The sequence below is a fragment of the Betta splendens genome, chromosome 11 (genome assembly GCF_900634795.4).
Source record: "Betta splendens chromosome 11, fBetSpl5.4, whole genome shotgun sequence".
Taxonomy (NCBI): Eukaryota; Metazoa; Chordata; class Actinopteri; order Anabantiformes; family Osphronemidae; genus Betta; species Betta splendens.
The window spans coordinates 6016539-6044196 of record NC_040891.2 but is presented as its reverse complement, the minus strand read 5'-3'; the positions used below and the strand labels follow the sequence as shown (position 1 = coordinate 6044196).

At 47.3% G+C, this 27658-nt stretch overlaps 1 protein-coding gene across 6 annotated transcripts; it reads left to right on the top strand.

The window, feature by feature from the left end:
* Nucleotides 1-454: 454 nt before the first annotated feature.
* trit1 (tRNA isopentenyltransferase 1) lies at nt 455-27129 on the top strand. 6 transcript variants are annotated; one of them, XR_008696047.1, is made up of 12 exons: nt 495-664; nt 9589-10991; nt 11078-11235; nt 11367-11509; nt 11648-11759; nt 13811-13923; nt 14022-14099; nt 19046-19155; nt 19682-19799; nt 19887-20869; nt 22881-22989; nt 23307-27129. XR_008696047.1 is itself a non-coding variant. In XM_041072766.2 (11 exons), exons 1-11 carry the CDS (start codon nt 506-508, stop codon nt 20039-20041), a joined length of 1383 nt encoding a protein of 460 aa, XP_040928700.1. In that variant the 5' UTR covers nt 455-505; the 3' UTR covers nt 20042-27129. The 6 variants fall into 6 exon arrangements, 3 of the variants coding, with proteins under 3 accessions (XP_040928700.1, XP_055368674.1, XP_055368673.1); XM_041072766.2 differs by having other exon boundaries at nt 455-664; nt 9589-9729; nt 10893-10991; nt 11081-11235; nt 19887-27129; XR_008696046.1 differs by having other exon boundaries at nt 22881-27129.
* The last annotated feature ends 529 nt before the right edge of the window (nt 27130-27658 follow it).

Here is a 27658-nt window from a genome sequence, read left to right as displayed (position 1 = left end):
TGCATGTTAATTAATCTTATTGGTTTGTTTTCAATTCAACCACCTGTATGAGTCCATTCACACCTCTCTCCCCAAACAGTTTGCTCCAAGCAGTCTCCAAGGTAACGAATACTGGCATATTTGCCATGACAACAAGCATTTTACCTCACTGCTGCTTTCAGTTTCCATAGCAACAATAGGAAATAAGCTACAAATCCTTCCGTGACTAGTTTCAGAGAGGATGTTATCTATTTAATGTGTTGATGATAATGTGCGTCAAACAGAAAGACGTTTAACGTGGCTGGTTTGAAAACACTTGAAGCTGTTGGCACCAGGTGAAGAGTGAGACGCACATCAGTAACGCTAAACGATAATAATTGCAATACATCTCCTAAAATGAAATACACTTCGCAACACCATTGCCAGAGTAACGGTAGCCTGTTGCTAGGTAACAGAACCCACCTCTCATCTCTTCGCGCAGTGCGCTTGCGCGTAGACGTCAGCTGGGCGCCGCGGAAGCAGCATCATGGCGGCGTCCACTCGTAGCGTGCAGTGCGCCCTGCGGAGAGCGGTGGTTCCGTCGTTGGTGGTGATTCTGGGAGCTACCGGCACCGGGAAGTCCAAACTGGCTATCGAGATCGGAAAGCGGCTTCACGGAGAGATAATCAGCGCCGACTCCATGCAGGTAGGGTACTGTTAGCGCGACGAAACGAGGAGGGAGACCTTGACACGGCGGCCATGGAGCTGCAACTGATGCACAGCTGTACGAAATAAACCAAGTAAAGCAGAATAGAACCACTAGGTTGTAACAGTATTAATTACGTATCCGAATAGGGTCTGTGACGGAGCTGCGGGGAATATGTTCAGAGCTTACTGCGTCAGCTAGCATCCGCTAGCACAGCACAGCACTGGACAGGAATATGTAATATTACACAGACGGACTCCTCAGCGGCTCACGCGTATAGCGAACTAAAGGTTTTCATGGTTTTCAACAGATCAGTCCAAAATGAATTTATAACTGAGTCACTGAGGATCTTTGTGTGTGTCAGAGTCTCTGTGTCTGTCTGTCTGTGCGTGCTGTTTACTGTAGCGGCTCCGCTTTGCGTTGGCTATGGGCCTAGTGTTACCAAGCAGTAAAGGTGATTTCTCCCGTCTGCTTTGTCCTGTTGGATTTATACACATCCTGACTAATGGGCAGTTTCGATTATCTGTATCCATGACTACATGTTGTGCTCTCTTGTCAGAGGAGATTCTCAGTCATCCACGTGGTATAGTCTGAAGGTTGAGTCATGTCACTTGGAATTCACGTTCCAGGAGACTGAGGAAGCCACCTGGATTGCTGGTGAAACGTTTTTACTGACAAAAAAAATCCAGTTGACATGACTCAACCTTCATACTCTCTTCATGCTGTGTTTAATCTGCAGAGAGCCTGTGGAGTGATTGCACCATAGAACTGGCTAAGCAGCACCTGAGCCAGGTTGCGATTACCAGTTAGCACAGGGAGATAACAGGGTTTACACCGACTCCTCATCTTTGGTATTTGGGGCAATTAGTCCCAGAAACCTGGAGGATTTTACAGCTGATTCAGTGCCCGCAGTGTGTGGTGGGGGTGATCTCATCTTGGAGCTCAGCACACATCTTGTCATCACCTCCTATCCTATTTCTTTATTTATCTGCAATGTATATGCATGACCAGACCCACCATGTGGGTCAGTGTAGAGAGGAGGAATTATGGCTGACCTGAAGTCCACTAATGCCTACATGCGTCACTGGGGAGTGGAGGTGTTGGAGAACGAAGTGCAGTCACATGTTGACTGCGTTATCAAGTGGGGTGTTTTGCCTGGTGGGACGGCTGCAGGAGGGTCAGCTGGGAGCTGTGAAGTGCTAACAAAATGAGCTTCAGTGATTTACATGGGGTATATGCAACGATGATATAACTCACTGATTGGCCTCCTGACAACAACTTTATATTAAGATTGAGCTTATTGGTAAATACGAACTGTAAAAGACTTGTCTTAAATTTGTGCATTGCCAGTTTTAACATGAAAGCATCAGAGTCTCAGTGTGTGCCCAGGCATTAGTCTGCTGTATTAAAATAGATGCTTGTGAGCGCGTCTGTGTGGCGTGTGTGACATTCAGAAACTATCACGTCTGCTCACTCTCCTCTCACCCCACCCTCCAGGTTCTCAGGCTCAGTTGCCACAGCAACCCGAGGGCGTGCACACAAAAGGAGCGGTCGGGCAGCGGTGTGGGCCCGGGTCGCACCAGCGCACGGCGCGGACACGCACGCCGGCGTCCAGTTAGCGGCGTCCAGCGGCGATTTCTTTGAGGGCTGTAACAAATCGCGCCTCCAAAGCCCCTTTCTCCTCCTCCTCCGCATGCATTGTCCTTGAGAGTACGCGTCTCCGTGGGGAGCGATTCTTCAAGCAGTCACCTGGTACTGGGTAAACTGGGTTACGCTAATAACATTTCAGCCCAGAATATCTCAAACGACCGGCAGCTCCGGTGGAGAGAAGCGGTGGCCTAGTTACAGCACGGCGGGCCCCAGCCTATCTCCACCATCCACGGCCTGGTTGCTACCCGCCTGTTGGCGGAGGAGAGACGCGCAGGCTTGGAGGCAGTGAGAAAGAGACTGGTTATGTGAGAATGGGGCTGTGTGTAGGCTGGAGCTGCCCTGTGTTGTCTTTGGGATAGGAAACAGTCTGGTCTTGTTTTGGAGAAAGCAGTATTGTGCTGAGCTGGTGCATATTCAGCTCGGTGCTATGCCGGCCCAGCAGCTGATAGTGAATGGGCACGCTGTGGCCACTGGGAAGTGTCTATTGTCCTGGGGAGAATTGGTTCCCACACTCCCTAACACTCCTATTGTGTTCTCATCACCCCCCTCCTGCCCCTGGCCCATGCCCTCGGCACACAGTTCATTGGACATGCAGGAGGATATTATACACTCATTAAATGAACATGCTATCTATGGCACACACACAGTACTTCACTGTACTGTCACTGAATGAGGCACCGCCAAATAGTAGAAACTCGTGGTTCCCAAAGCGGGGGTCCAGGCACCAGCGGGGGTCCTCCTGGGTATAGTAGCAGGAAGGGTCTTCACTCCCGAAATTGTGCATTGTGGGAAAAAGTGTAGTGCTGTCATTTCCACTGTATATGTCCACACGGACCTACAGGGTGTCTACAAGTGTCTCGTTATTCGAAGACTCCAGATCTAGGTTAGTAGTGCAGCACAGCATACGATTTACTAAATTTAACTGGACTCGGTGCCCTTTTACATTTATTGTCCCGAGGCTCCACTGCTTGATCTGCATGTTCTTGATTTTCCATGCAACAGTCAATGTATGTAAATGTATATGTATTATAATATAATAAAGAAATATACTTGAAATCTTCCAATGTGCTGCCAAAAGACTCTTAGTCTTCAAGTCCTTGCAGAGATGTTCACTTTGAGTGTAGTTCAACCTTATGGCTGTCACTGAGTGCTTCAGGTCTTCTGTTGCTTTGACAGATGCTTGAGACAGAGCAAAAGACTATGAAGCCCCAGAGTCTGGCTCTACCTGAGAAAGTGTACCAAGAATAAAATATCACAGCCACAAATGAGGCTTTCACGACGCCCGCTGTTACTACAGCTTGACTTCCAGAAACATTTTACAGTTGTAGGTGAGTGGTTCACTTGCTTAAACCTTTGAGGTTTAAATGATCTATCTGCAAGCTCAAAATAGAAACAATTAGGGTAAAGTTTAAAAAGCAAAGAACTAAAGTAGGTACTTCATCAAGGCCCTGCTGTACCTTCTCTGATTTTTAATTAATTTTAACATTTCAATTAATTTAATTCGTTTTAAATTATTGGAATAAACTATTGATTAACTGATGGCTGGACATTTGTTAATCAGCTCTCAGCAGGGGAGATGTTGATTTTAGGCACTTTATTGGTGATCAGGAAGGTGAGAATGAAAATCTGTATTTTGGGATTTTTTTTATAGCATTTGCTGCTTTTGATGTGCTGGAAAATCTCCATGATGGAGGTCTGTCACAGTGTAATGCAGTTGCAAGCTCAGATTTCTGACCCCTTCACTCAGCTATGGTCACCATTGGTTCTGATGCACATCACAGGTCCTGATCCAAACAATGCTTGTCTTTTATTGTGAGTAAATATTGAAATAGAAGTTGTGTTCATACTTGCACTCAGATATCTGATATACTGAGTAATATACTGACCGACACCAGCAGTTAAATTCTGATAATAATTTAAAATTGAATCACACTCTTCACTCTTCAAATGCGTTATGAGCAGATTTCTCACGCTTGCTCACCGTCACGTGCTCAGCGCCTTAACTAACAAAATGAGTTGTTTGACTACAGGATGTAAAAAGGGGCGGGGCTCGAGTTTGCGTTGGGGGCGTGGCTGCAGGGTGTCGCAGCGAAGGGCCGTCCAGGGTCTCGGGGGCCAATTTAACAGGTCATGCACATGCATGCGCCATTATTTTAGCCCGCGGTGGCTATTGAAAGTGTTGGTGGTCATTGGCCGTTAGCTTTACACTCGTTTGAAAGAAGGCGCGGCCGTGTTCCCTTTAAGGACAGCGAGAGTGGTGACGGTCGTGACAAAGGAAGACAATTTGTCAGGTTTATTCATTTTTGCGGTGAATGAGTGAGCTCAGGCCGAACAGCGGGAAAGCTGTCATGTGTCATCCCATAAAAGTGGAACGAACGGGGTCTTGCTAAAACCACCAAGGGGCGGATTTGCCTTTTTAAGTTGTATATTTCAAAACGCGATGACTGCCGGCGGTTTCGCTGCCGAGAGGCGCTCGGCTTTTAAAAGGTTGTGGTCAGAGGTTGTTATACACAAATGTTAATGGTCACAGCTTATCTGCGCATTCAACTCATCCTACGCTAAGGAACTGTGCAGCTATGTGTAATATTACTCCAGAAGGCTCACAGCCTTCTCCCTCTGTGCATGCGTCTCCATCCCTCTCCTCCTCCTCCCACCGTCTCGCTATCAGTCTGCCGTGGCTGTGACCTGTCTGGGCTTTGACGCACATGTGTGCATTGTAACCGAGGCGATGCCGCAGCCTCCCACATCTAATCCGCGCCGCATCCCTTTAAGTAATCTAAGCTGGTGAAGGAGCCAGCCAAAACACAAAAAAAGAGAGATAGCTGGTTAAATATCTCTTCGCATGTCTGTGGGAGCGGTGATGCGGTCACCAATACAGTGAAACGGCGAGGGAGAGGAGGACAGCATGGATGGAGGAGGAGGGGGGGAGAACAACGACATGAATGATTTATTAGTCTGGCATTACTGGGCCATTCCCCACAGAGAAACCGAGAGGGGAGAGGAAGATGGAGGGATAAATTGTTGAAAGATAATGCCTCAAGGGGGAAGGAGAGCAGAAGTAAAAAGCAGAAATGGGCGGATAGGTAATGTGTGGTGAGGGTAACGGACTGAGGAATTAAGAGAAGGATGAAAATGTAGAGGCAGCTATTGTAGCAGATTCCTCTGTTGACCAGCGCTTTCATCATTATACAGTTTTATTGCCGTAAACTAAATCCTTTTGTTGTTGTTTTTTAAAGCTCATAAACGTACAAATTTTAATTTAGACTGCTCTGACTTATTGCTCATAAACATGACCGGGCAGTAATTTAACTCACTCGCTAAGCAGCCCGTGGCTCCGTTTAGGGCTTATTAAAGATCAGGTTGCTTCAATAGCAGCCATCGGGTCATCCGTATCGTTGAGTCAGGTGTTTCTTTTCCTCTCGGTGACAGCCCATAGTTTGTCTGTGATTCAGTCATCACAGTAGTATTGGAGTCAGTAAAGTCCTCCGTAGAGGTCTTATCACGGCGCCAGGTGCCGATTCCAGCAGGAAAAGGAGTTCGGACTCTGTTGCTTTGTTGATTCTGGACTTGATATGAGGCAGTGGACCAACAAATGGATGCAAACGGCACCTCACGCCATCAGTAATCCTGGAAGCTTTCCGGAAACCGAGGCCTAATACAGAGACTTCCTTTATATTTTTCCGCACCACAACCGTGGAAATGAAAGACTAACTTCTACACATGACTGTACAATGACTCTCCATCAGCTGCTTAAACCATGAAATGCATTAATTGGTGAAGCATCGTTTGATCACAGCCTAATCGATCCACTTAACTGGTAACTGTTTATCAATGCTTATAAATGGGATTGACGCGTCTAAAATGAATTCCACAGGGGAAATGTGATTGAAATCATCATATGCTTCAGCCTTTTCCCAACTGCTCCGAGTCTCCCTTCATCCTACATTGGCCTTTTCCATTTTATGTTGGAATGAGTGTTTGTTCTTGGTCCTTTTTCGCTCCCCTCCGTCTCCCCCGCCCTCTTCCTTTCTTTCGGCCGCGGCCCCCTCCCTTATTTATGTGGCAGGGGAGCAGCTGTCTCGTGCGGGGCATAAGGTTGGCCGGGCAGGCCGGCTGCAGGCTCTGCAGAGCCCGAACACTGAGCTCATTGTCTCGCTGGCGCTCTCACACATGCGCGCGTGCATTCCTCTTCTGCCCGCGCACAGGCCACGCGGTCACATCCATTCACGTCGGCTCGAAAGCGAGACAGGAAAGCGTAGGCAGCTGAGGCCACATTAGCCGGGCCTTTCCGTAGGGCCGCGTTAGCATTACGATATGTGCAATTACCGCAGCCTAATGTTACGAGCGGAGGGCGGCGCGACGCGGCCTCAGCACCACTCGGCCCGTAACACATCTGGACGTTTATGAGGGGGGAAAATGACACGCGGATCAATAGTTTGCATCTCGTTGAGAAGTGGCAGCGAAATATACGGCCGAGTCCAAGAAACGGTGGCCACGCGAGCATCTGCATGAAGACAAAACTGCTAAATTGCTAAGTGCATTTTCTTGTCTGGTCTTCAGATGGCCTGAAATATGAGCGTCATTAGCAGCAGCCAAACAACATGCTCAGCACTAATACATTTGTGGCATCAGTTTGTCCCTATAAGAGCTTAATGCTTCTTTGCTTTAGACAAAAAATGCTATTACTATGTGCAAGATATGTGAATGGTAAATGGTAAAAGAAGGATTGGTCAGTGATGTAATCAGCAGCTTTTAACCCCCCCCCCCCCCCCCCCCCCCCCCCCCCCCCCACACACACACACACACACGATGTGTGGAAACCTGATTATGTGTGTTGATTGTCATCTCTGGTTCCTTCTATGAGTCGTTTCCATGGCCTTAGGTCTTAAGTCTTAATTTGTTCCCCATTTTCTCCCATTTGCAGCCTTTCCTCAAACAGTTTTTTCCCTTCCTCCGCTCTCGTCAAGTGGCCCCTCTTCATTTTTCTCATTTACACTTTGGTCTCTTTCTACTTGTGCTGGTTAACGCCAAATTGAGATCGTCACAAGTTGTTTGTGCAGCAATCTCGCACAACAAAGACGCACAAATGTACTTTAAGGGGGGGGGCGAGAGTTTTAGGTGAATTTAAGGCTGTCAGCCAAAGTGTAGAGGATGAGGACGGAAGCACCGAGTGGGAATAACACACAATAACAACTTGCGTATGTGTGTATTGAATCTCCACTGATAATTGCAACACATCGTTTCTTGTCCTTGGAAGTTGTAGCTTCCAATCATATCACATGACGAGGTGAGGTTCGCCCAGTTGGCAAGAAATCACCTTTCTTTTTATGGTAAAAGTCACAAGATGCCAATAAAAATGAAAATTCGAACTTTCTACTTTTTCTAAACACCTGTTTCCAGTCCATCGGTCTGTAACTGACGATTAGCCTGTTTTTCCCTTGCCATTATGGTGCCATCCTTCTGCTACCTATCCTGTGTGTGTGTGTGTGTGTGTGTGTGTGTGTGTGTGTGTGTGTGTGTGTGTGTGTGTGTGTGTGTGTGTGTGTGTGTGTGTGTGTGTGTGTGTGTGTGCAGTAAAGACTGGGGGGGGGGGGGGGTCGTGGTGCAATTTTGTCAGAGAGCATCCTGTTCTCTGTAACAAGTACACGTCGCTCTTCTGTCTCCTCCTCTGTCTCTTTATCGCTTTCTCCCCCCTTCTCCTTCCTTCGGCCTCCTCCGTCTCTCCATCCATCCGTGCACCCATCCTCCCTGCCCTGGCTGATAGTGGTGTCGTGCAGAGACTCTGTGAATAATTCATCAGACTGGGTTATTCTGCCCTGGCTTGCTCCCCACTTTTCTCTTGTTGTGGTGCTGAGGAACATTTGGTGAAGTACACGCAACCAGCACACCGTGTCATCAAGGACCAGCAGCGTGTTTGTTGGTTAGACAGTCATTATTAGGTAGAAGATTCAAAAGAAACAAAGTTGGAGGTATTTAAAAAGACGTGGGCACAATTTGTACCACAAATGGAAAAACTGGGGAAAATTGTGCTGTCTGGAACTCATGTATACTGTAGGTTTGCCATTATTATGAAAGGGAAAACAAAAAAAATACAAACACAAAATGTAAAAACAGAACTCAACTTGTTTGCAGTGAAAATAAGTTACTTTAAAGTTTAAAGTCGGCTGTGATGAGCTCCATCCTAGCATCTCTATAACCTTGTCGGTCGTCTTCGCATCTTTCCACTTCTTCATGTTCCGCTTGTCCCAGCTGAAGCCGCCTCAAAGATTCCATTCAGGGAAACGTCCAAGTGCAAAATCTCAATTTTCCACATAACCTAATTCATCCTGAATACTTCTATGGGGGGGGACGCGGTCGTGTTGGAGTCGGGAGTGACTAAACTCATTCATTTCCCCTCATGCCGTAGCGGCGTGTTGATCTGGGAGCCTGCTGCAGTTCAGCTGACTGCTTGTGATGGGATGGATTTTCCTACTCCCTATGAACAATAGAGCACTTCACTGCGCTCTTTTTCCCACCAGATCAAGGCTGAATTGAAACAGGAGTCTCAGCCTACTGGTAAAATTGTTTGGGAAGTTTCATAAGGTTTTCCTGGCAGCAGCAGGTAGATTCACTGTCTGAGCTACTCACATTTTGAAAGGCTGGTGCTGTGCAGGGGCCTTAGAGGTGTATTTTTGATAACTGAGAGGATGAAAGATGTTGATATTATCCATTTTGCCGGCTGATCACTATCATAAAATGATGCAGCCATGCACTGTCAGAACCAATCGCTGCTCCGTCACAGGCTCATCCTCACCTTGCCTTTTATACAGGGGTCATTCTGCAGCATTCGTCAGCTGGCATCCTGGCGCCAGGTTCTATCGAAAGCGGTGTTCGTAGCTAATTACATCAACGGGACATCCTTCCAAGTTCCAAGGGCTGGTCGAGGGGAGGTTTCTGTATTTAGCCGTGACGTTGGCGTTGGTGTATGCGACCAGGAAATGCATTGTGTCAATGAGTTGTCCTCACAAAAATAGAAGTGTGTGTCCAGGAGAGCCAGACACTAGAAATTGGGTCCACTGTGTGACACCCGACTGTCACATTTCATGAAGGATCCCCGGATCCGGGCGCTGTAAAAATAGACAGAGGAGCGTGTGGATAATCTGCAGGAATGGCCTCGTGGATTGATGCAAGCACACATTCACACACAATTATTCATTTATTGCGCGAGCTTTTTCTCTGTATTTAGGCTTTTAATTATTTCGCCTGCTAAATATTCATCATTTATGTCCGTTCAGGTGTACCAGGGCCTGGACATCATCACCAATAAGGTGACGCCTGAGGAGCTGGCCCAGTGCAGACATCATATGATCGGCTTTGTGGACCCAGTAGTTAGCAGCTACACGGTGGTGGACTTCAGGAACAAAGCCCTGACTCTCATATCCTTCCCTGGAAACGCTTGAAAGTTATGGAACAATAATATAATAATTCCTCCCCCGTCTCATCTTCCTCATGCACGTGTTGCTCTCACCCTGTTCTATCTTCCCCCGGTTTGCTGGTACATGGTAACCACAGGGAAAGAATTCAGTCAGTGTCTTGTTTACTAATTGCGCTGCAGGTGTTTGTGTGTGTACATGTGGAAAATGTGCTGTGTCCCCATTTTGTCAGTGTACGGTGCAGCAGATGTTGCACTGAAACTGAGAAGAGGGAGAGATCACTAGAGATGGTATTTATAGAAGAGTGTGTGGCACACACACACACACACACACACACACACACACACACACACACACACACACACACACACACACACTTTGGGCAGTCACACCCTCCTGCAGACACCGTCCGTCACACAGATGTGGGGAGAGGCAGCGATAACTGGAGGAGGTATTAATAGATCAGGATGACACGCACGCACACACCATCGTGGTGGCGATGGTGGGGGGGTGCAGTCGCTCCAAGAATAGGCTGAGTGCAGCGTGAGCCTGCTGGTGAGAGGAGGGAGAACTGGAGAGATGAGCACAGATTATGAGGGATGCAAGTAGCTCGGAGGATTTTTTAAACTACGAGGCAGGGAGACGGGAGGGCGTGTGTGTATTAGCAGGAGAGGGCCAAAGAGTTCAGACGCGGCGTGTAATTATGCATCATCGCCTTTCAGTCCTTCACTCAACATGCCATTCACATAAACTCCTTCCTCCTGAGCCGCCGCTCCTCCGCGGTCGTCCTCGCTCACTTTCGCCTCTCTCGTCTGCAGCGACAGTCGTGCAGCCACTTACGTGAGCGAGAGAGCGGAGGTTGGTGACGATGGCTTAATTATCCCAGAGAAGACAGAGGGAGGGAGAGGGGGAGGAAAGGTGCAGGACGGGGGGGAGGAAATAAGGTGTGGCACACTGCCTGTGTGACCGCTCATGTGTCTGGGCTGATGGACCCACAGGGTCAGAACCAGAGTGACTCCTTTCCCCTGCTGAAGCCAAATATCAGTTATTCATGAATTTCACATCACCACACATTGATGATATCAAACTACATTGTGATTTGTAGGGGAAAAAAAACAGCTTTACTGCTGAGATTAACCCGACTCTCCTCCTTAACCCGCTGCCACATAGACGACATGCACTGCAGAAACACGCTGCCCATCATTGTAGGAGGAACAAATTATTACATCGAGTCTCTGCTGTGGAAAGTCCTGGTGGACACAGGGGTGAGTGCCACAACAGCGCAACACATCAGGTGACATATTTATGTACAGTATTAAAGACTGTGTTTGTATGAACTATCGCCTCGCAGCAGGGGAACGAGGAGTCGGGCCGCGGAGGAGATGGAGCCGCACGCAGGAAGTTGGAGCTGGAAAAACTGGGCGGAGCCGAGCTGCACAAACGGCTGGCGGAGGTGGACCCAGACATGGCCGCCATGTTGCACCCCAACGACAAACGCAAGATTGCTAGGTGATAAAGCTGGTGTGTGCATTTCTGTTAATGTTAATCTTGCCGTTGCTCTCTGGCTGGGGTTCTGTGCATTAACGTTGAACTGAAGCAAAGCAAATTAACATTAACAAGCGAGGCCTTTTTCTGTGCAGAAGTTTGCAAATCCACGAGGAGACGGGGGTCCCCCACAGTCTCTGGCTGGAGGAGCAGAGGGGGCAGGAGGGAGGGGACGGGCTGGGGGGCCCGCTGAGGTACCCAGACCCCTGCATCTTCTGGCTGCGCGCTGACATGGAAGGTGAGGATGAAGGAGTCGATACAGACGCACCGGCCGTCGTGTAGGAGCTCCCGTTCAGAATGAAGTAGGTTCAGTTGTTTGTGCCCTTTCTTTCTCCTGACACCCGCTCCGCTTCTCTCCCCCGTGTTTCGTCCGCAGCTCTGGACCGGCGGCTGGATGCTCGAGTAGATGAGATGCTGTCTGCGGGACTGATAGAGGAGCTCAGAGACTTCCATGTTCGTTACAATCAGCAGAACGCCCAAGATAATGGGTAGGAAGCCAGCAGCATTTGCTCTGGAGCTGATTACATTTTCATTACTTTTCATTTTACTTAAATAATCATTACACCACGTGTAATGAAATCTATATATCACAGTGACTTTTGGGACCTGGGTTCAGTATTCAAACACCAGGTTCACGGTCACATTCTTATCCTTCTGTCTCTCAGAGCTGGGTCCTCCCATCCATGTAACCAGGACAATAGGACTGAGCTAAACTCGGCCAAGCAACTGTCCACTTATTTATTTTTTTCTCCCACCCACTCTGACAGGTCACTCTATTCTCTCGCATCCCAAAGGGTCTGAGACCAGTTTAGGTACAGCCCCCATTGTTGCAGGTTTAGATCGAATAGGACTCATATTTCATAGATGTTCTGTGATTAATAATTTCAGATTTAAACTCCCTCCATAGCACGTTGCACTACCAGGGGAGAGTAGTGATTAGTACCTCAGGGCCTCAGGAAGTTCATCCTTACTGGATTGGGCCTGGGCTGTTTGTTCTACTGTAAATGCTATTTTAAGGTCCTTTCCTTCTTTTGCACAATTAGGTGAATAAGAAAACAGAAATACCTAATTTCAAATGCCCATAGGAGCAAATCACAGAGGCCCAGCTGCAGTTGCATGCGAGTCTTGTGGGTAAAAAGTGGTGGTGTTTAAAATTGGACACGTCGCTAAAATGGCCGCCTGACACCGCGGTGTGTAGCTGTGAAGCTGAAGCACCGTCTCTGCGATCGGGGCAGTTTCTGAAGACGGACCCGCCGTGACATTGTTTATGGCTTTACCGCTAGCGCCAGATGAAAAGCGCCATGACTTACGTTTCCATGTACGCGTGGATATGCACGCGCCGTCTGAGTCAGCAACGCTTTATTTTTATTTTCTAGCAACAAACACTTTGTTTGGCAGGAACATCTTCTCCATTATGTCTACCAGGACATTCCAGATTTAGCTGCAGCAGCATCGACCTACTCACCATATGATGAAATAGAGGAGGTAGATGTATCCAAATCTAGTATCTGTCAAATAATTCTCTTATCTCTTTTAATTTCTTATTAAAATATGTTCATGGATTAAAATGCAGCATTTACACTAGTAGTAACAGTAGTAAGACACATGTACAAACAGCTCGACTAGGCTGAGCTGGTGTCTCTGTGGCAGCACATATTGACTGTGTGTGTTCCATGGGGTGTGGCTGCAGGGAGTTGATGCAATGGGGGCAGCGATGCCCAGGAAGTCGCCAGTTCGCCTCTTTCCTCCTCTCCTTTCCCTTCATCACCCCATCCCACCTCATCAGCCCAGCCGCCCTCCCCTCCGCCTCCCTCCATCTCTGCCACTATTGCCCTCTCAGCAATCTGATCATCTGAGCACTTTGCGCCACCCCCCCCCTCCCCTGACCTCTCTCGCCCTCCCTCCCTCCCTCCATCCCTCCCTCTCTCTCTCTCTCTCTCTCTCTCTCTCGCTGTCTGTGTCTCCTTTACCCTCTTGTCTCCATCCCCAGCTGGCTGCTGCTGTGGCCAGACATCAAGGTCAAATCTCTCCCTCCCTGCGTCTTTCTTTTCTTCCCTCCATTGACTCTACATTTCCTGTGCGCTGTCGCTGTTCTCAAATTTCTGTCTGTGGTAGTCTGGCCGGATTTATCGGAGTTATTTCCTCTCCTTGTTTCCGTTAGTGTGTAGGTTATGGGCCAATCATAATAATTATTATAATAATTATTATAATAATTATTAGCGTGATGTTTGTCCCATGGTCTGATATATATGCAGACGATCTCCTACTTACTCTCTGCTAACTAAGGGGGCTTCAGTCTGATCTTCACTCCAGTCGTGCCACATTATACTAGCCCATTCTTATGAACGTCATTCAGCCGGTTTGTCCCCTGAAGGACCTCACATCTGCCCACATGTATATGCTTTGTTCGGGGGGTGAAATGACTCATCGCTCCTGAGTCTGGAAATGTTGCGTACGGAAATGTTTTAAAATTGATGGATAATGATTCATTTTCTCCTCTCCTGCGCTATACTCTAATCTACTCTGCTGTGCCGTACAGCCAGGCCTACCAGCAAGGCATTTTCCAGTCGATTGGCTTTAAGGAGTTCCACGACTACCTGACTGCTCCTGAAAGCAGCACCCAGCAGGACAAAGACGCGCTACGTGAAAAAGGTCAGAGAAAATGCCCGATCGGAGTCACAGATAAACAGACGCACAGAATGTAAACCAGCTTCTGCTTTATGTGAATGCCTCATGTGAACTCTGCCCAGGTATCGAAGCTGTGAAGATCGCCACGAAGCGCTACGCTCGCAAACAGAACAAGTGGGTCCGTAACCGCTTCCTTAAGCGTGAGTAACCATCACATAGCACATTCTGTGTGTGTGTGTGTGTGTGTGTGTGTGTGTGTGTGTGTGTGTGTGCATGTGCGTGTGTGTGCGTGTCCTCCTCAGTCTAGTTCCTTAGCAATCAGCACTCTCTTTAACAAGATGAGATCCATGCACTCCATTAGACACGCAGTAAACCTCTCAGACGGCGTCTTGTGTTTCAGGCTGCAGAGCACAGCGTGTGTGTTTGTCTTCACGTGCATGTGCACAGCAGGGTTAGGGTGATGTAACTTAAAAAAACAGCCATCACATGGTGAGGGCACTGCATGAAATGAGAACAAGAAACCTGCTTGGATGGCACACGTGTGCCGAGCTCCGGTCCTAGTGTTAATAATTGACCTGTTGAATTCTCCAGTGAGCGGTTGTGTAGGTTTTTCTGCTGTCCAGCACTCTTGTAGCTGAAAGCGCATAGACTTGAAGTATGGTGGCTGGTTACCTGCCAGGGCCTGGAAATGCAGACTGGATAAATGGGGCCAGCGCAGCCAAGACCAACCTTTGTCTGGCAGGTGCCGATTTCCCACCCTGGCTGCAACCCTGTGCAAGTCAGATGTGTTTAAGAATGTAAATAAAGACTCAGTGTTTCCCTGGGTCCCATATGGGAGCCTGGCCTCTGTGTGCCTCCAGCAGCATGTCCTGCAGTAACCCAGCCTCCTAATCCTGTTAAGGCCCAAGTGGCTTAGACCACGCCAGGCCCTAAACCTCAATACCCCTCTTTCTGACCGCCTGCCTGCTCATATGGCCATATGGCCTTCATCACATGTGTGTCTGCTTTACTACGCCTTTGTATGCGCCGTAATCTGTCTGAAGACGTTTTTCGACATGCATGCGTTTCTGGCTGGGTTCAATGCAAGATCTGCTCAGACTCCGCTCAGAACAGTTTGTGGGACAGCTGGCTGCACCGTCCGGGCATTCAGATCATAAAAACCTGTTTGTGCCAAAGAACCGAGCGCCGCCAGTTTTCACCGCGGCTGTCGCTTTAACTCCTGCGTGAATGTGAGGTGAACAAGCAAAAGCCTGCGGGGACAAGTGGTTTGAGCTGATGGATGGATGAATGACACGGACTAATGCACTGTAGAACGAGTGAGCACTTGGAGATATTTGGGTCGAGCAGTGCGTGGTGATGGTGGGGAAGGAGGACTAGAGACAGTCGATCAAACATTTTAAACTCTCATGTAAACTGAAAGTAGTTTCCGGGTAGGTTAACTCTAATCATTGTAGTAAAATACTCAACCACCAGAAAACAATGGCACATCTGCTTATAACAAGATTGTGACTTTAATATTGGACCATAAGTGAATATTTTTACTCTAGTTGACCAATATGACATTGCAGCCACCCTTTCTCTTTAATCCTGATTATCCCACCTTTTCGTTCTGGCAGCATCTATGTTCTTCTACCTCCCTTGCTGTGACTACTGACCTCTTTTTTTTTTTTTTTTCTTTCGTCTAAAGCCCCCCCCCCACACAGACACACACACACACACACACACACACACACACTGGCGCTGGCAGCCCTCAGTCGAGCAGGCTAATCTCTCAAAGCATTGCAGAGCTGCCGGGAATTCGTCCGACCACACAAACTCAGGCAAAGGGGGTCACCGGGGGTTACTAGGACCAAGCGAAGCATACAGGGTCTATTGGGTCACAGGGAATGACGAACTGGAAATGACAGAGAGTCTCAGTCAGACAAACACAATGAAGTGGGTTAGAGAGGCTGGAAAATGACTTGAACGTGGAGTGTACATGTAAATACACAAGGGAGGGAAAAAAGGCAGAGTCACATGCCGCGAAGGCAAAAGTCAGACGGAGCCTCACAGCTTGAGCACTCAGCAGCAAGTGTTGGTGAAAAAGCAGGTGGGTGTAAATACTTTCAGCAGGTTGTGTGACTCTTGATGGGCTGGAGTGCGGTTGCTGTGGGGATTTAAACACCAGGTCAGCCAGCCCAAATTAAATCAAGCTTAATTTGTCTTGTCTTGATGTGAGGCTGGGTGTGGGCGTGTGCTTACACAGCGTGTGTGCGTATATCTCGGCCTGTGCAGTTTAATTAGTGGACTTAATCACTCCTAAAGGAAATGGTAATTTGAGATTATATTAATTTTAATAAGTGCTGGATTTTTCTGCAGAGACAAGCACCCTATGAGTTTTTTTTTGTTTCGACTCAGCAAAGGCACATAGCAACACGGGGTCTACCTGTTACCAGGATGCACAGGTGTAGCTGGACGGAGGCCTCGTGAGTGTTAAGTAACAGGTACGAGATGTGGGAGTGACGAAGGGTGGATGGAGACGGTGGCGTAATTGGATCCAGCCGGGGCAACAGGTGTGTGGCGAGTGTGCGCTCTTTTGCAATTGCAATGATGGGACCTCCTAAAAAAAATCCTAGGGTTTTCGGACAGAGGTGGAGGAGTCGGGTTTAAAAGGGACCAGTGAGAGGTCCTCGGTGGAAACCACTGTACGTAATGGACTAAAATAGCAGAGGGGTCTAATGCAGGAGACCTCGTTGCGCAGCAGCTCTGTTTGAATCACTATAACAAACTTCCTCAACCTCTGATATCAAAACTGGTGACGTCATTTACAACAACCCATTCTTCTTGTTTGTTCTTCGTTCCACCAGGCAGACCTTTTCTCCTTGTGTGTGTGGTCAATCTACTCGACCCACAATACCTAACCTGCCCTAGAAATGTCAGACATGACCCACAGATAACGGAGGAGGCCGGGGGAGGCGGTAACTATGAGACTAACTCTGTGTAAGAGCGGGGAGGCTGTTGAGTGAACAGGGGCAGCTGTTGTGTTCCGGCGTGGATCACAGCCAGAGAAGCACAGCTGGGCCGAGGAGACGCCACACGGTGACTGCTTGTTTTTATAGCGGAGCACACACAGGCTCACATCCCCTGCTCTGCAAACACAAGGCAGCAAGTGACTCTTGGGCCCGGTTGTTGCAACAGGTGGACTACTGTTTCAGCGCGCGCACACACACACACACACACACACACACACACACACACACACACACACACACACATACACACACTGGCAAGCAGCTGCCTGGCGACAGGAGATGCCCTTTCTTGTTGGCAAACTGATCTCCCCCGCGTGTGTGTGTGTAAGGCTTTGCTTGCTTGTGTGCACGCTGACCACCCGGCTCCGTCCCTCCTGCGTTTCTTATCAACTTTCATGTAGGGGACATCAGCAGGGTTACATTTCACCAGATTCCCAGCAAGAATGGTGGAAGAGAGAGAAAGACGGAGGGGGGACTTACGTCCAGCACCTGGCAACCCATCTTATAGTATCTGCCTTTATTTACCACCCACGCCCAGTGGGGATTGCAGCAGGGAATTGTGGGTGGGATGTTGTGTGGAGAGAGATAAAAGGAGGAGGTAAGGTGAGAGACAGCGGCGCGGGGCATCGTACTCGGACCTGAACGAGACGGGCCCAGCTCTGCATCTGGTGGAGGTATGCCAGGTGCCGCTCGCACCGCCACCGGCCTGCTATTGTGTCACACACAAAGCCCCCCCCCCCCCCCCCCCCCCCCCGACACAAACACGGCCAACCCAGCCAGTGAAACTTGAGGCTTTGATTAACAGTCACTAGTGGTAATAAAAAAAATGGACGTACTTTGGCTGATTAAACACACGTGCAAGGACGGGATAATTAGTACAAACAGAGAAGAGACGCGTTGTGAAGCCAAGTGGTGCAGGTGCTGGACCATTTGTGTGTTGTGTTCATTTATAAGACTATGAAGTCTTCAACGGCTATTGAGTAAAGCACAGGTGGTCCTTACGTGACGTGAGTGAAATACATTAGTTTGCAATTTTAGAAAGGTTTATACAACAAGAAGTTGAAATGTGACTTTTTCAAGTTTCCATAACAGTGTCTGAAAATCTCATGGTCCCCACACACACTCATTCTGACAGAAGCCTTATGTTAGACTTACAGATGACCAATTATCCCTGTGTGATAATGAAGCCACAGTGGAGTAGGTAACTCCCGTCCAGAGGGCGTCCGCTGCCCTCCACTCACAGCTCGGTCTGTGTGTGGAGAGGATTAAGACATAATTGAGTTGGTTAAGTGTGCCTCGCAGGTTAATGCGATTCATTTCCATAAGAGCGTGTTTTACTCATAGATATTATGGGCAAAAACTGCACCACCACTGCTGGAACAGTGTCCACATTGGTACGGTCACTGTCGGAGCTAAAGCTCTCACGTCTCTTTTTTTACCTGATGTTTTTCCTTTTTTTTAAACCGGTTTTTCAGTTTTTATGCTCACATGTTTTTATATCCTTCTAATATTTATTAGTTTGGTGTCTGTGTAATTTTATATCCGCACGACATCCAGTTGCATCTTCTAGAAGTCACTGTCCTCTTCAAGGGCAGTGGTTGGTAATGCAGACAGACAAATACACAGTAGGACAAGCGGGGCAGGGACTGGTGCTGCTGTTCAGCGCCGAGGCCTGGCCTGGAGACTGCTGACTGATGCAAAATAGAAACACGGGGGTGGAACAGGGAGGGAGAGAGAGAGATGAGGGGGTAGAAAGAGTGAGTGAGTGAAAACCCGAGTGAGAGTGATGGGAGAGCGAGAGAGAGAGAGAGATGGCGCACAAGAGAGCGGGGTGGGAGGAAGAAGGATGGAGAGATGGAAAGACATTATCGAGCCAGTGTGAGTCAGCAGGTTGACAGAGCTTCAGGGTGCGGCTCCAGCACATCGCAGCTACTGTACAAGTGCAGTGGAGTCTTTCGGGCTTTTTGATCCACACTCCATCCCTTTTAAAGCCTAGTTGTCTCTTTGATGTGAAATAAATGAAAACTAAATGTGGAAACCCTGAGTCAAACTATGGTCTTGGAATAAATTGTATTTATTGGCCTTGTGAAATGGATGAAATGCGCCAACTATGTGTGTTTGACCTGTGTGTGTAGGACCAGGAGACAACGTGCCAGCAGTGTACAGCCTGGACGTGACGGACGTGTCGACGTGGGAGGAGACGGTCCTGAACCCTGCACTGCAGATACTGGAGCATCTCAGTAAGGTGGGGCCTCTGTGGGCTGAGCCAGCAGCTTCCCTTTGTCCCTTTCCTTAAATAGAGCTCCTTATCTTCCATCACTCTTCCATCACTTGGTCTTACTTTCTTCCTTATTTTGCTGCTTTCTTATTCATCCTATATTACATTTCCTTTCCTCTTGTTTTTGCTTGTTACTTGGTTGTGATTTGATTTTCTCCCGTATGCAGCTTTGTGTGACTGGGCTTCGTGTTGTGGTGTCATTGAGTTTAAATCCAACACGGTCTGTGTTCGAAATCATTCTATGTTAATTATATACTTGGCAATATGTAATACATGCCAGTCTAATTTTTAGTATGTCAATTTCTGGCAAATTATTACCTTTTTAGATTTGAAAAGCGTGACTACATGTCACACAAGACCAGTTATTACAACAGTAATTTGAATGTAAATGATGATGAAAAAAAAGCTGTAGGAGTGTTTTCAGTCCTATTATATTAGACAACGCAATCAAAGCTCAAAGCCTATGAATAAATCTTTTTTTTAAACCAATCAGGGTGAAACGCCACCAATTCCTCCAATCAGAGTTCAGGGGGCGGAGCAGAGAAATTCACGGAGCCACCACACGTGCGATGTTTGTGACAAAGTGATCATTGGTGACCTGGAGTGGACAGGTGAGCGTCTCAGTGCACATCATCCAATGACAAGTGCTCCCAATACCTGGCACAGTGTTCACGTAACCACATGCTCCTCACACGCAGCTCACCTCAAGTCCAAACGGCATTACAGCTTTGTGAGGAAGCGAAAGCGTGATCTGGACGGTGACCAGGCCCACGGCGCCCGTTCGCCTCCTGCCGCTCCAGCACAGACTCTCTCCAAAGACACTGGCGCTGCCGTTGCCCCGGGCTGCAGCTGAGCCTCTCGGGAGTCTCCCCAACACGCAAGGAAGCGCCGGTGACATTCTGGCCGCGGCGACCGGCTCCTTTTGTTCCAAGCACAGAAAAGCCCACAGATGTGAGCTTTTGTTTTCTGATTCTTTCTGTAACGCACCGCTGAGTTGCATTCGCACTCCTTACCCTTGAAAAGATGAAAGATCGCAGAGCCCAGCAGAGAAATCTATAACTCATCTGTGCAGAATGTAGAGATATTGAACATATTGAAGGGACCACTGATGACGAGGACGAGTCCCTGGAGCATTTGTTGACCAGATGTTGGGTGGGGTAATTGAATATTATGGACTGTTAAAGGATAAATTAGACATTTTTGTGCATATGCTGCCAGGAAGTTGCTCTTAAGGTTTTTTTGTCGCCTCTTTAAAAGCTTTGTTAGATTGTTGAAGCATTTCCTGCGTAATGTGCCTTTAAATGAAAGAATGTCTTTACTTTGGTTGGTAGTAAATAAAATTCATTATTGAAAAGTAAAAGCACGATACACTTTAAACTCCTTATTTAACTAAACCGGTTTATGATGCTAAAGGTTGATGTGATTTGTGTCACACGTTTTCACACCACGTCGTTCGTCCCTCCGTGATCTCTCTCCCTTTGGCGTCTGACCACCACAGCACTGTTCGCCTGCTGCCTCTGTTTAAAGACGTTTCTCCAGCTCTTTTGTCTGGTAGTGACTCAATGCGTGACTTGTGCCGTTGTCTCTCAGCGGGCCTCGTGCGTCAACCACCAGCTGGGCCTGCGGAGGGGGGGGGGGTCTGTGCTCAGCCGGCAGTGTGTCGTCCACCTTTCGGACCCAGGTGTGTCCTTGTAACAGCTTCATCCTCGTCTGACCGCCGCTCTCCTCCTCCTCCTCACCTCTGCCGCGTTCCATCCCACTGCTTCTCCATCATATGTGTTTTAAGTCTGCAGCCGTTCAGTGTGAGATCTGTTCACATGCTCCCAGTTCTTGACCTCATCCACAAGCCTAAAAATATTTCTAGACATATAATAGCGGGAAGTGTGTGTGTGTGTGTGTGTGTGTGTGTGTGTGTGTGTGTGTGTGTGTGTGTGTGTGTGTGTGTGTGTGTGTGTCCCACATTCCCTCACTCTAAACTGGGTCAGGCCTCAAGCTTACTGGGTTCTTACCACAGAGTCACACTGATAGCAAAGGTCACTGTGCAACTAGTGTGTCCTTCATATAAGCCTCTCTTTGTTTGAGCATTTGTTTTTCATTCCTTCATTTAGCAATAAGACAACAAATATTTTTGTACAATAGATATTTATTATTTTTTCAGTCTCGTGCCTGTGGTTTTATTTGTGGTATGTTCTTATCTCAGGAGCCGCGGTGAGCCGGGCCTGGCGGCTCCAGGCGCTGCTGAGTCATTGTGCGTTTAACGAAGAAGAGGACTTGCGCAATGCAGTGACATAAGGCTCTCGCTGCCTTGAACCGCGCGTACGCTCAGAAGCGGGAAAGTAGGACAGCGTCCACGGTCAGAAGGCTAATTAGCGCTGTAGTCACTTTGAATCGGCTACTGTACCGACACACACAAATACGCTGAGTGGACTCATTAGCTGCAGACACTGGGCTCACAGTCTGGACACACCGACCCGGCTTTACAATGGGAAGCCTGCAACCAGGGCCTCAAAAGCAACAGGAAGGTGCTCGTAAGGAGCGTGTTCTGCTTTTCCTTTACTGTATCTCTCTCTCTCTCTCTCTCTCTCTCTCTCGCGCTCGCTCGCTCTGTGCATGTGTACGTAAAGCTGCATCAGGCATCAAGCCGCACAAGTAGCGGTCAGCGCTCCCTCGCTCAGTCCAGTCCTGGCTGTGCAGCTGTGTGTTCACAGAGCACACACTGTCCAGTACATGGGGCCTAATGGACCTGTGTGCTGCTGCTGCTGCTGCTGCTGCTGCTGCTGCTGCTGCTGCTGCTGCTGCTGCTGCATAGAGAGACTTGTTTAGAGCTTCAGCCTCTGCATTTACTGCATGTCTCGTTTCTCTGCATCATGTTGACGGGGCATCACCCAGTCTGGAGCATCAATGTTGTAAATACAGTATAATGTCCTGAATGTGACACTATAATCTGCTCTCTTGTATTATATCACTGTTGATCAAATACCTCGAGTGTTGAAATCTACAACAATTGGACTGTAAATGTGAAAAATGTTGGAATTTAGCAGAAATGTAGTGTCTCAGGTTTTTATTTTGGTTTTACGAGGAGCATTTTTTTCATATCTTCAGTGAAACTCGCAGCGTAATGGGCCCGCTGCTCGAGGGTGTTCAGCTCAGTTGTAGTAGCGTGTCATCCAGTGACTGTGCGTCTAGGTAATTTGAAGTCCACGTAATCCTAATCTCTAATCCCATTCCACTAAACATTCCCTGCCATCTGGCCCTGGCTAGACAAAAAAAAAAAAAAAACATGCACGGAGACACACAGACAGAAATGCGAGCAGCTAATCAGCCTGAGCAGCTGCTGTCACTGACTTCACTACCAAGATGTTGTATTTATGAAGAAAAAACATGCTAATCTCTTCATGTGGGGACATGTTTACACGCGATGCACAAGGACAAATATTTGAAAACACCAGACACCACACGGTGCGCACACATTGCAGAACTATGTGGAACGTGAAGGACTTGGCTGGGAATGTGCAGATTTTGGTGTTTGTCAGTGTAATATGAGTAAAGGTCAACTGTCACGCTGCCAGCTGTTGTTTCTCTATTATAGAATATGCAGACATCTCTTATTTGTGCCCTTTGCCATCATCACTATTAATATTATTGTTTTCATTTCAAGTGTACTGAGGGATGATTTGTGTGTCTACCTGCAGCTGGCTGTCTGCAGGGTCAGTGTTTCGCCGTCTCTCAGGAAGAAAGAGGACAAAGACTATTTAAAACCTGGCTGTTACATAAGCCAAGTGAGAAACACAACACTGTCAGGTGTGACTCAATCAGATAAGAGAGCATTGTTCGTGTGTGTGTGAGGGGGGGGGTCTTAGTTTGCTGCATGTTCCTTATTAGCAATATAATAAGAAACACATTCATCACAGCTGATCTATTTGCTGTAGTGCTTGTGTGTTTGTGGTTCTCACATTATTACACACACACACACAGACACACACACACACACAGAAGGATGTGTGTTGCAGCCCAGTGACAGTGTTTGCTAATGTTCTAACGCGATGTGGTGTGTGCATCCTTCGCCAAGTGCAGACCATCATTTATTGATGTGTGTGTGTGTGTGTGTGTGTCTATAGGGACGAACGAGGTTCAGCGGGTTTGTGCGTCTCTCCCTCTCTCCTTGTCATGCTGTCTGGCTCCTGCGGTGTCTGCTGTATGTGAAAAAAGCCACAGACGAGGAAGGGCCGAGACGTGATGAGATGTGAAAAGCCTTTAAGGAAGGTGTCGTAGGTCCAGTGTACTGTATGCATGGCTTCCTATGGTCTCTCTGCCCCTCTCTCTCTCTCTCTCTCTCTCTCTCTCTCTCTCTCTGTCTCCCTCTCTCTCTCTCTTGCATGTTTCCTGCCTGGTTATGTAACACGGGGGCCGCTCACTACTTTTTTCTTCTTCTACCCTCCCCAGTCCAGAGCGTGAACACGCCTTCCTGTTTTTCCAGCAACCCAGTGAACTCTTTTCCCAGGGTAACACTTAGGAGGGCACACACGCACCCACACTGACAACACACACACACACACACACACACACTCTCTCTCTCGCTCTCTCTCTCTCTCGTCACATATTGTAAGTAATGTGCTTGCTTTAGTCAAAGCTACTTGCCCTTGATGTATTGTGTCTGGTGGGCAACATAAATGTTATTGTCTCAGTCTTGGATGTGTGTGTGTGTGTGTGTGTGTGTGTGTGTGTGTGTGTGTGTGTGTGTGTGTGTGTGTGTGTGTGTGTGTGTGTGTGTGTGTGTGATGTTAAATCCGTCTTGCCTGTCCTGATCGTCTGTGATCTCATTTATTTGTCTGCTCCACTTGTTTTCACCTTTGCTGTCAAGCAGGAAATGTGGACCAGCGGCACTACCTGACTGTGTGTGTGACACAGTTCTACAGACAAAGAGGGTTTGTGCGTGTGCGTGCGTGTGTGTGAGCGTGCGCGTGTTGGCTTCTCCATTGTCACTGACTTAAGCGCTGGAGCCGGCTTTTTCCCGCCAGTGCAGTATTTTGTGGGAGGGGCTTTGGCTCAGCTCGGCAGCAACAAAGAAACAGACCTTCCCGCCCGATATGCAAATTAGCTCCTAGTGGGCGTGGCAGGGAACCTCCCCTACGGCAGCGCTTAACTCTGTCGCTGCCGAGGTGGGAGCCAGTCCTGTAGCGCTGTGGACGGCCCCATCGACTCATTGGCGAGAATAGGCGAGTCGTAATAATGCATTGATTAGAAGCAGGTTGTGCTGCAGTGTCTACAGAGCGTTGTAGCCTCTGAGCATGTTGTTTTGTTTTTGCAAATGTGGTGAACTCAGTGCACAACAAAAAGACTTAAGAAACAGCGTATATGACAATATATAATAATATATAAAATATATTATTTGCAGCACAAATTTGCGCCAACTGTGGCACATTTACAGTGAAGCTTGCTGCCAATTTTAAAACACGTTAAAACCTGTAGCAGTCGTTAAAACTCCACCTGTGTGTGTGTGTGTGTGTGTGTGTGTGTGTGTGTGTGTGTGTGTGTGTGTGTGTGTGTGTGTGTGTGTGTGTGTGTGTGTGTGGTGGGGGGGCTCGCCCATGTTTTACGCATGTCGTGCAGCCCCAGTCTGACATGTGAGCCAGCAGCAGCTGTCGCACACACGCATTCTCTTCCCCCAGTGTTTTAACAAAGGAGCCTGTTGTGTGAAAGCGGTGCCTCGCGATGCTAACGAGCAGGGTGGAGCTCACACACCTCACACACTGTCAGATACTTCACATATTTTTATGTCCTTTCAATACTTATAGTACACGCACTCATTGTTTAAGAAACAACACATTGCAAGTTGCCACTTCTTGTGATTTCCCCAAAACACAGTGTTAAAACACAGTTATTAACTGATCGCTGAATTGTCACTGTGGCCTGGTTTCACACAAACGCACTCGTTAAAGACATTTTGCCCATCAGTCAAACGGCGGCGACGACACCCGGCGACTGTTTGCTGCCGCGTGTGCTGTTGGTGAAAGGCGGGAAGAGACGCTGGTGGAGGGAAAACCGCTGGTGAAAGTGTATCGCGCGCGGCGGCTTGTCTGATAAGGTGGTTCCCTCCTGGGGCAGTTAACGGTTAATGGATGATCCGTTTTGGGCCGGGCCCTGGCGCCGCTAAAGCTTGGAGGGAGGGAAGGGAGTGGAAGCAATGAGGGGGTTTTTTGGATTATCTGAGCTGCGTTTGACTGTTGAAAGAAACGTCCTCCACTTAACACTTTGTTTACTTTAACGAGGACAAGCTCATAATATATATTGTTGATTAAAAGGCGTCTGTGTCTGAGTCTATTCAACAGGTGTGAGTAAAGCGCTTGGTTCCACTGTTTGGGCTTTTAATGACTTTTAATGTCCCTTTATGGTTCGAATGTTGTTGTGAGACAAAATAAATGTGGAGGAAACACTTAATACAAGTATATGTTGGCACCGAAGTGAAAAATTTCACCCAATATTGTTCAAAATCTGCAAGTTCATTACTGTAACTCTGCGATCCCTGCTTCTCTGATTCAGCTCTGTGTTATTTCACATTGTCTGCTGAGAGTGAGTCGACAGCCAGTAACCGACCTTATAGATTAATGCACCTCTGAATTTGAATGTTTGCCATTAGGGAAGTAAAGTGAAACACTGGTTCCCTATTCATGACATGACAGTTGAGGCACAAAGCCAGAGAGAGGCCTACACACACACACAAACACACACACACAAACACACACACACACACACACACACACACACACACACACACACACACACACACACACACACACACACACACACCTCCCCTGTTTAAAGCAAGCATTTGCCTGTTATCTTCTTTGTTTTACATCTGAATCACATTTGACTCAGAAGTGTCTTTGTTTTTTCCCCAACAACAGCTGCTTTCCCTCCCTGTATAAGCTGTTGAAGCACTGCACAGTGTTTGCCTGCTGCTCTCTTTACCATATATAACTACTGACAGGCTCTCCAGTGTCCCCCTGCCCTAGTTTACACCGTCCAGCGATCGCACAGTACCACATGTCTAACACAGAATCAGTTTCAGCACAGCTCAAAAACTCATTTAACTAATACATCTGATATAAGTGATATAAAGGAGAAAAACTCCTTTTAGATTTCATTAGGAATCTAAATTTCATATTTTATTATAAATGATTTCAAATCTATAACCATATCATTATACAGTCACTGGTTCTTCTTGGGTAAAGTCGGCCACCAGTGTTTTCATTCGAGACTAATCAGGTTTTACTGTATGATTGTATATGTGTTATCTTTATTAGTTTGTTCAGCTTCACCTCTTTAACTGAGCATGTGCTGCCCTCTAGTGGCGACAAGGGGAACATGCAGTAGTAGTTTATAAAGAACGGTAGTTTGTGATAGTTCCATCTCCGTCTGATTGAAACTTGTCATTCACATTTCTTTGTTTCCCAACATGTTCTCGGGCAGAATTGTTGCTGAAAGCTCATGTAGACATGTACAAAACAGTATTGTTATACATTAAGTGTGCAAAATGTAAAGAGTGGGTGAGAATTCAATTTGTTTCGAATTTTCTATTTTTTTTTGTTTATTATTTCTTTTTACCATCCTATTATTAATGTCATCTCTTATGTATTATATAAGTATATAATAATAGTTTTTAATTGTAATAGGCAAAAACACACACACAAACGCCAGTGGTTGAATGTAATAAATGACAAGTTTATTGTTGCACAAAATGTACAAAATAACAAGCAAATGGACAGCCCCCCCCCCCATTGACCGCCCCTCCCCTCCCTCTGGTCCGTTCGCCATAAAGAAGCTGAAGTTCTGAAACCTATGACTAGAGCAGGTCTGATGGGCCAAGCCGAACGCATGGTAATTCTGAGACAACACATACCCAATTTCAGCATCACTGAACAATTAAAAATGAATAAAAACACCTTATTTACATGTTTCTGTCAGAACTTTTACAACATGCCATCTATAGATTTATACAGACTATGCTTGTGCACATACCCCTGTATAGAAAATATATTATAAGATCAAATTAAATTAGACTAAGGGCTATAGACATCCAAAGTACAGCACTTCTTTTAAATCTCCTTTTGATTTTTTTTATTTATTTTTATTTTCCACTTATTCAATGACTTTATCAACCCCATAAAGTAAGAAGTTGAGTTGTATGCAGATGTTGATGTCTGTTCCCTCGAGGACTTGAGCCGACCATGTAGATGCCTGTGGAGAACTGCCTGACGTATTTACACCAAAACATTTGAATGTCCCCGTTCAAACGCACATGAGCCTCTTTGATCTAACGTCACGTGGGTGCGGCTCGTTCTAATCCTTCTATGTACCTGAAGTGATGATCAGTGACTACGGACCTCTCCGCCTCTTTAGGTCCAGTCTGATTGCTGTAATAAGCGTAAAGCACTCAGCTTTGGCACTGTGCGAAGAAGCGAATGCGTGA

Bases quoted from the DNA above. Each gene is read 5' to 3' on its own strand.
- trit1 (XM_041072766.2), top strand. From the start codon at position 506: ATGGCGGCGTCCACTCGTAGCGTGCAGTGCGCCCTGCGGAGAGCGGTG. The intron at 11,760-13,810 runs GTAGGAAGCCAG...TGTGCCGTACAG, and splicing joins CAGAACGCCCAAGATAATGG to CCAGGCCTACCAGCAAGGCA. The intron at 19,800-19,886 runs GTGAGCGTCTCA...CCTCACACGCAG, and splicing joins TGGTGACCTGGAGTGGACAG to CTCACCTCAAGTCCAAACGG.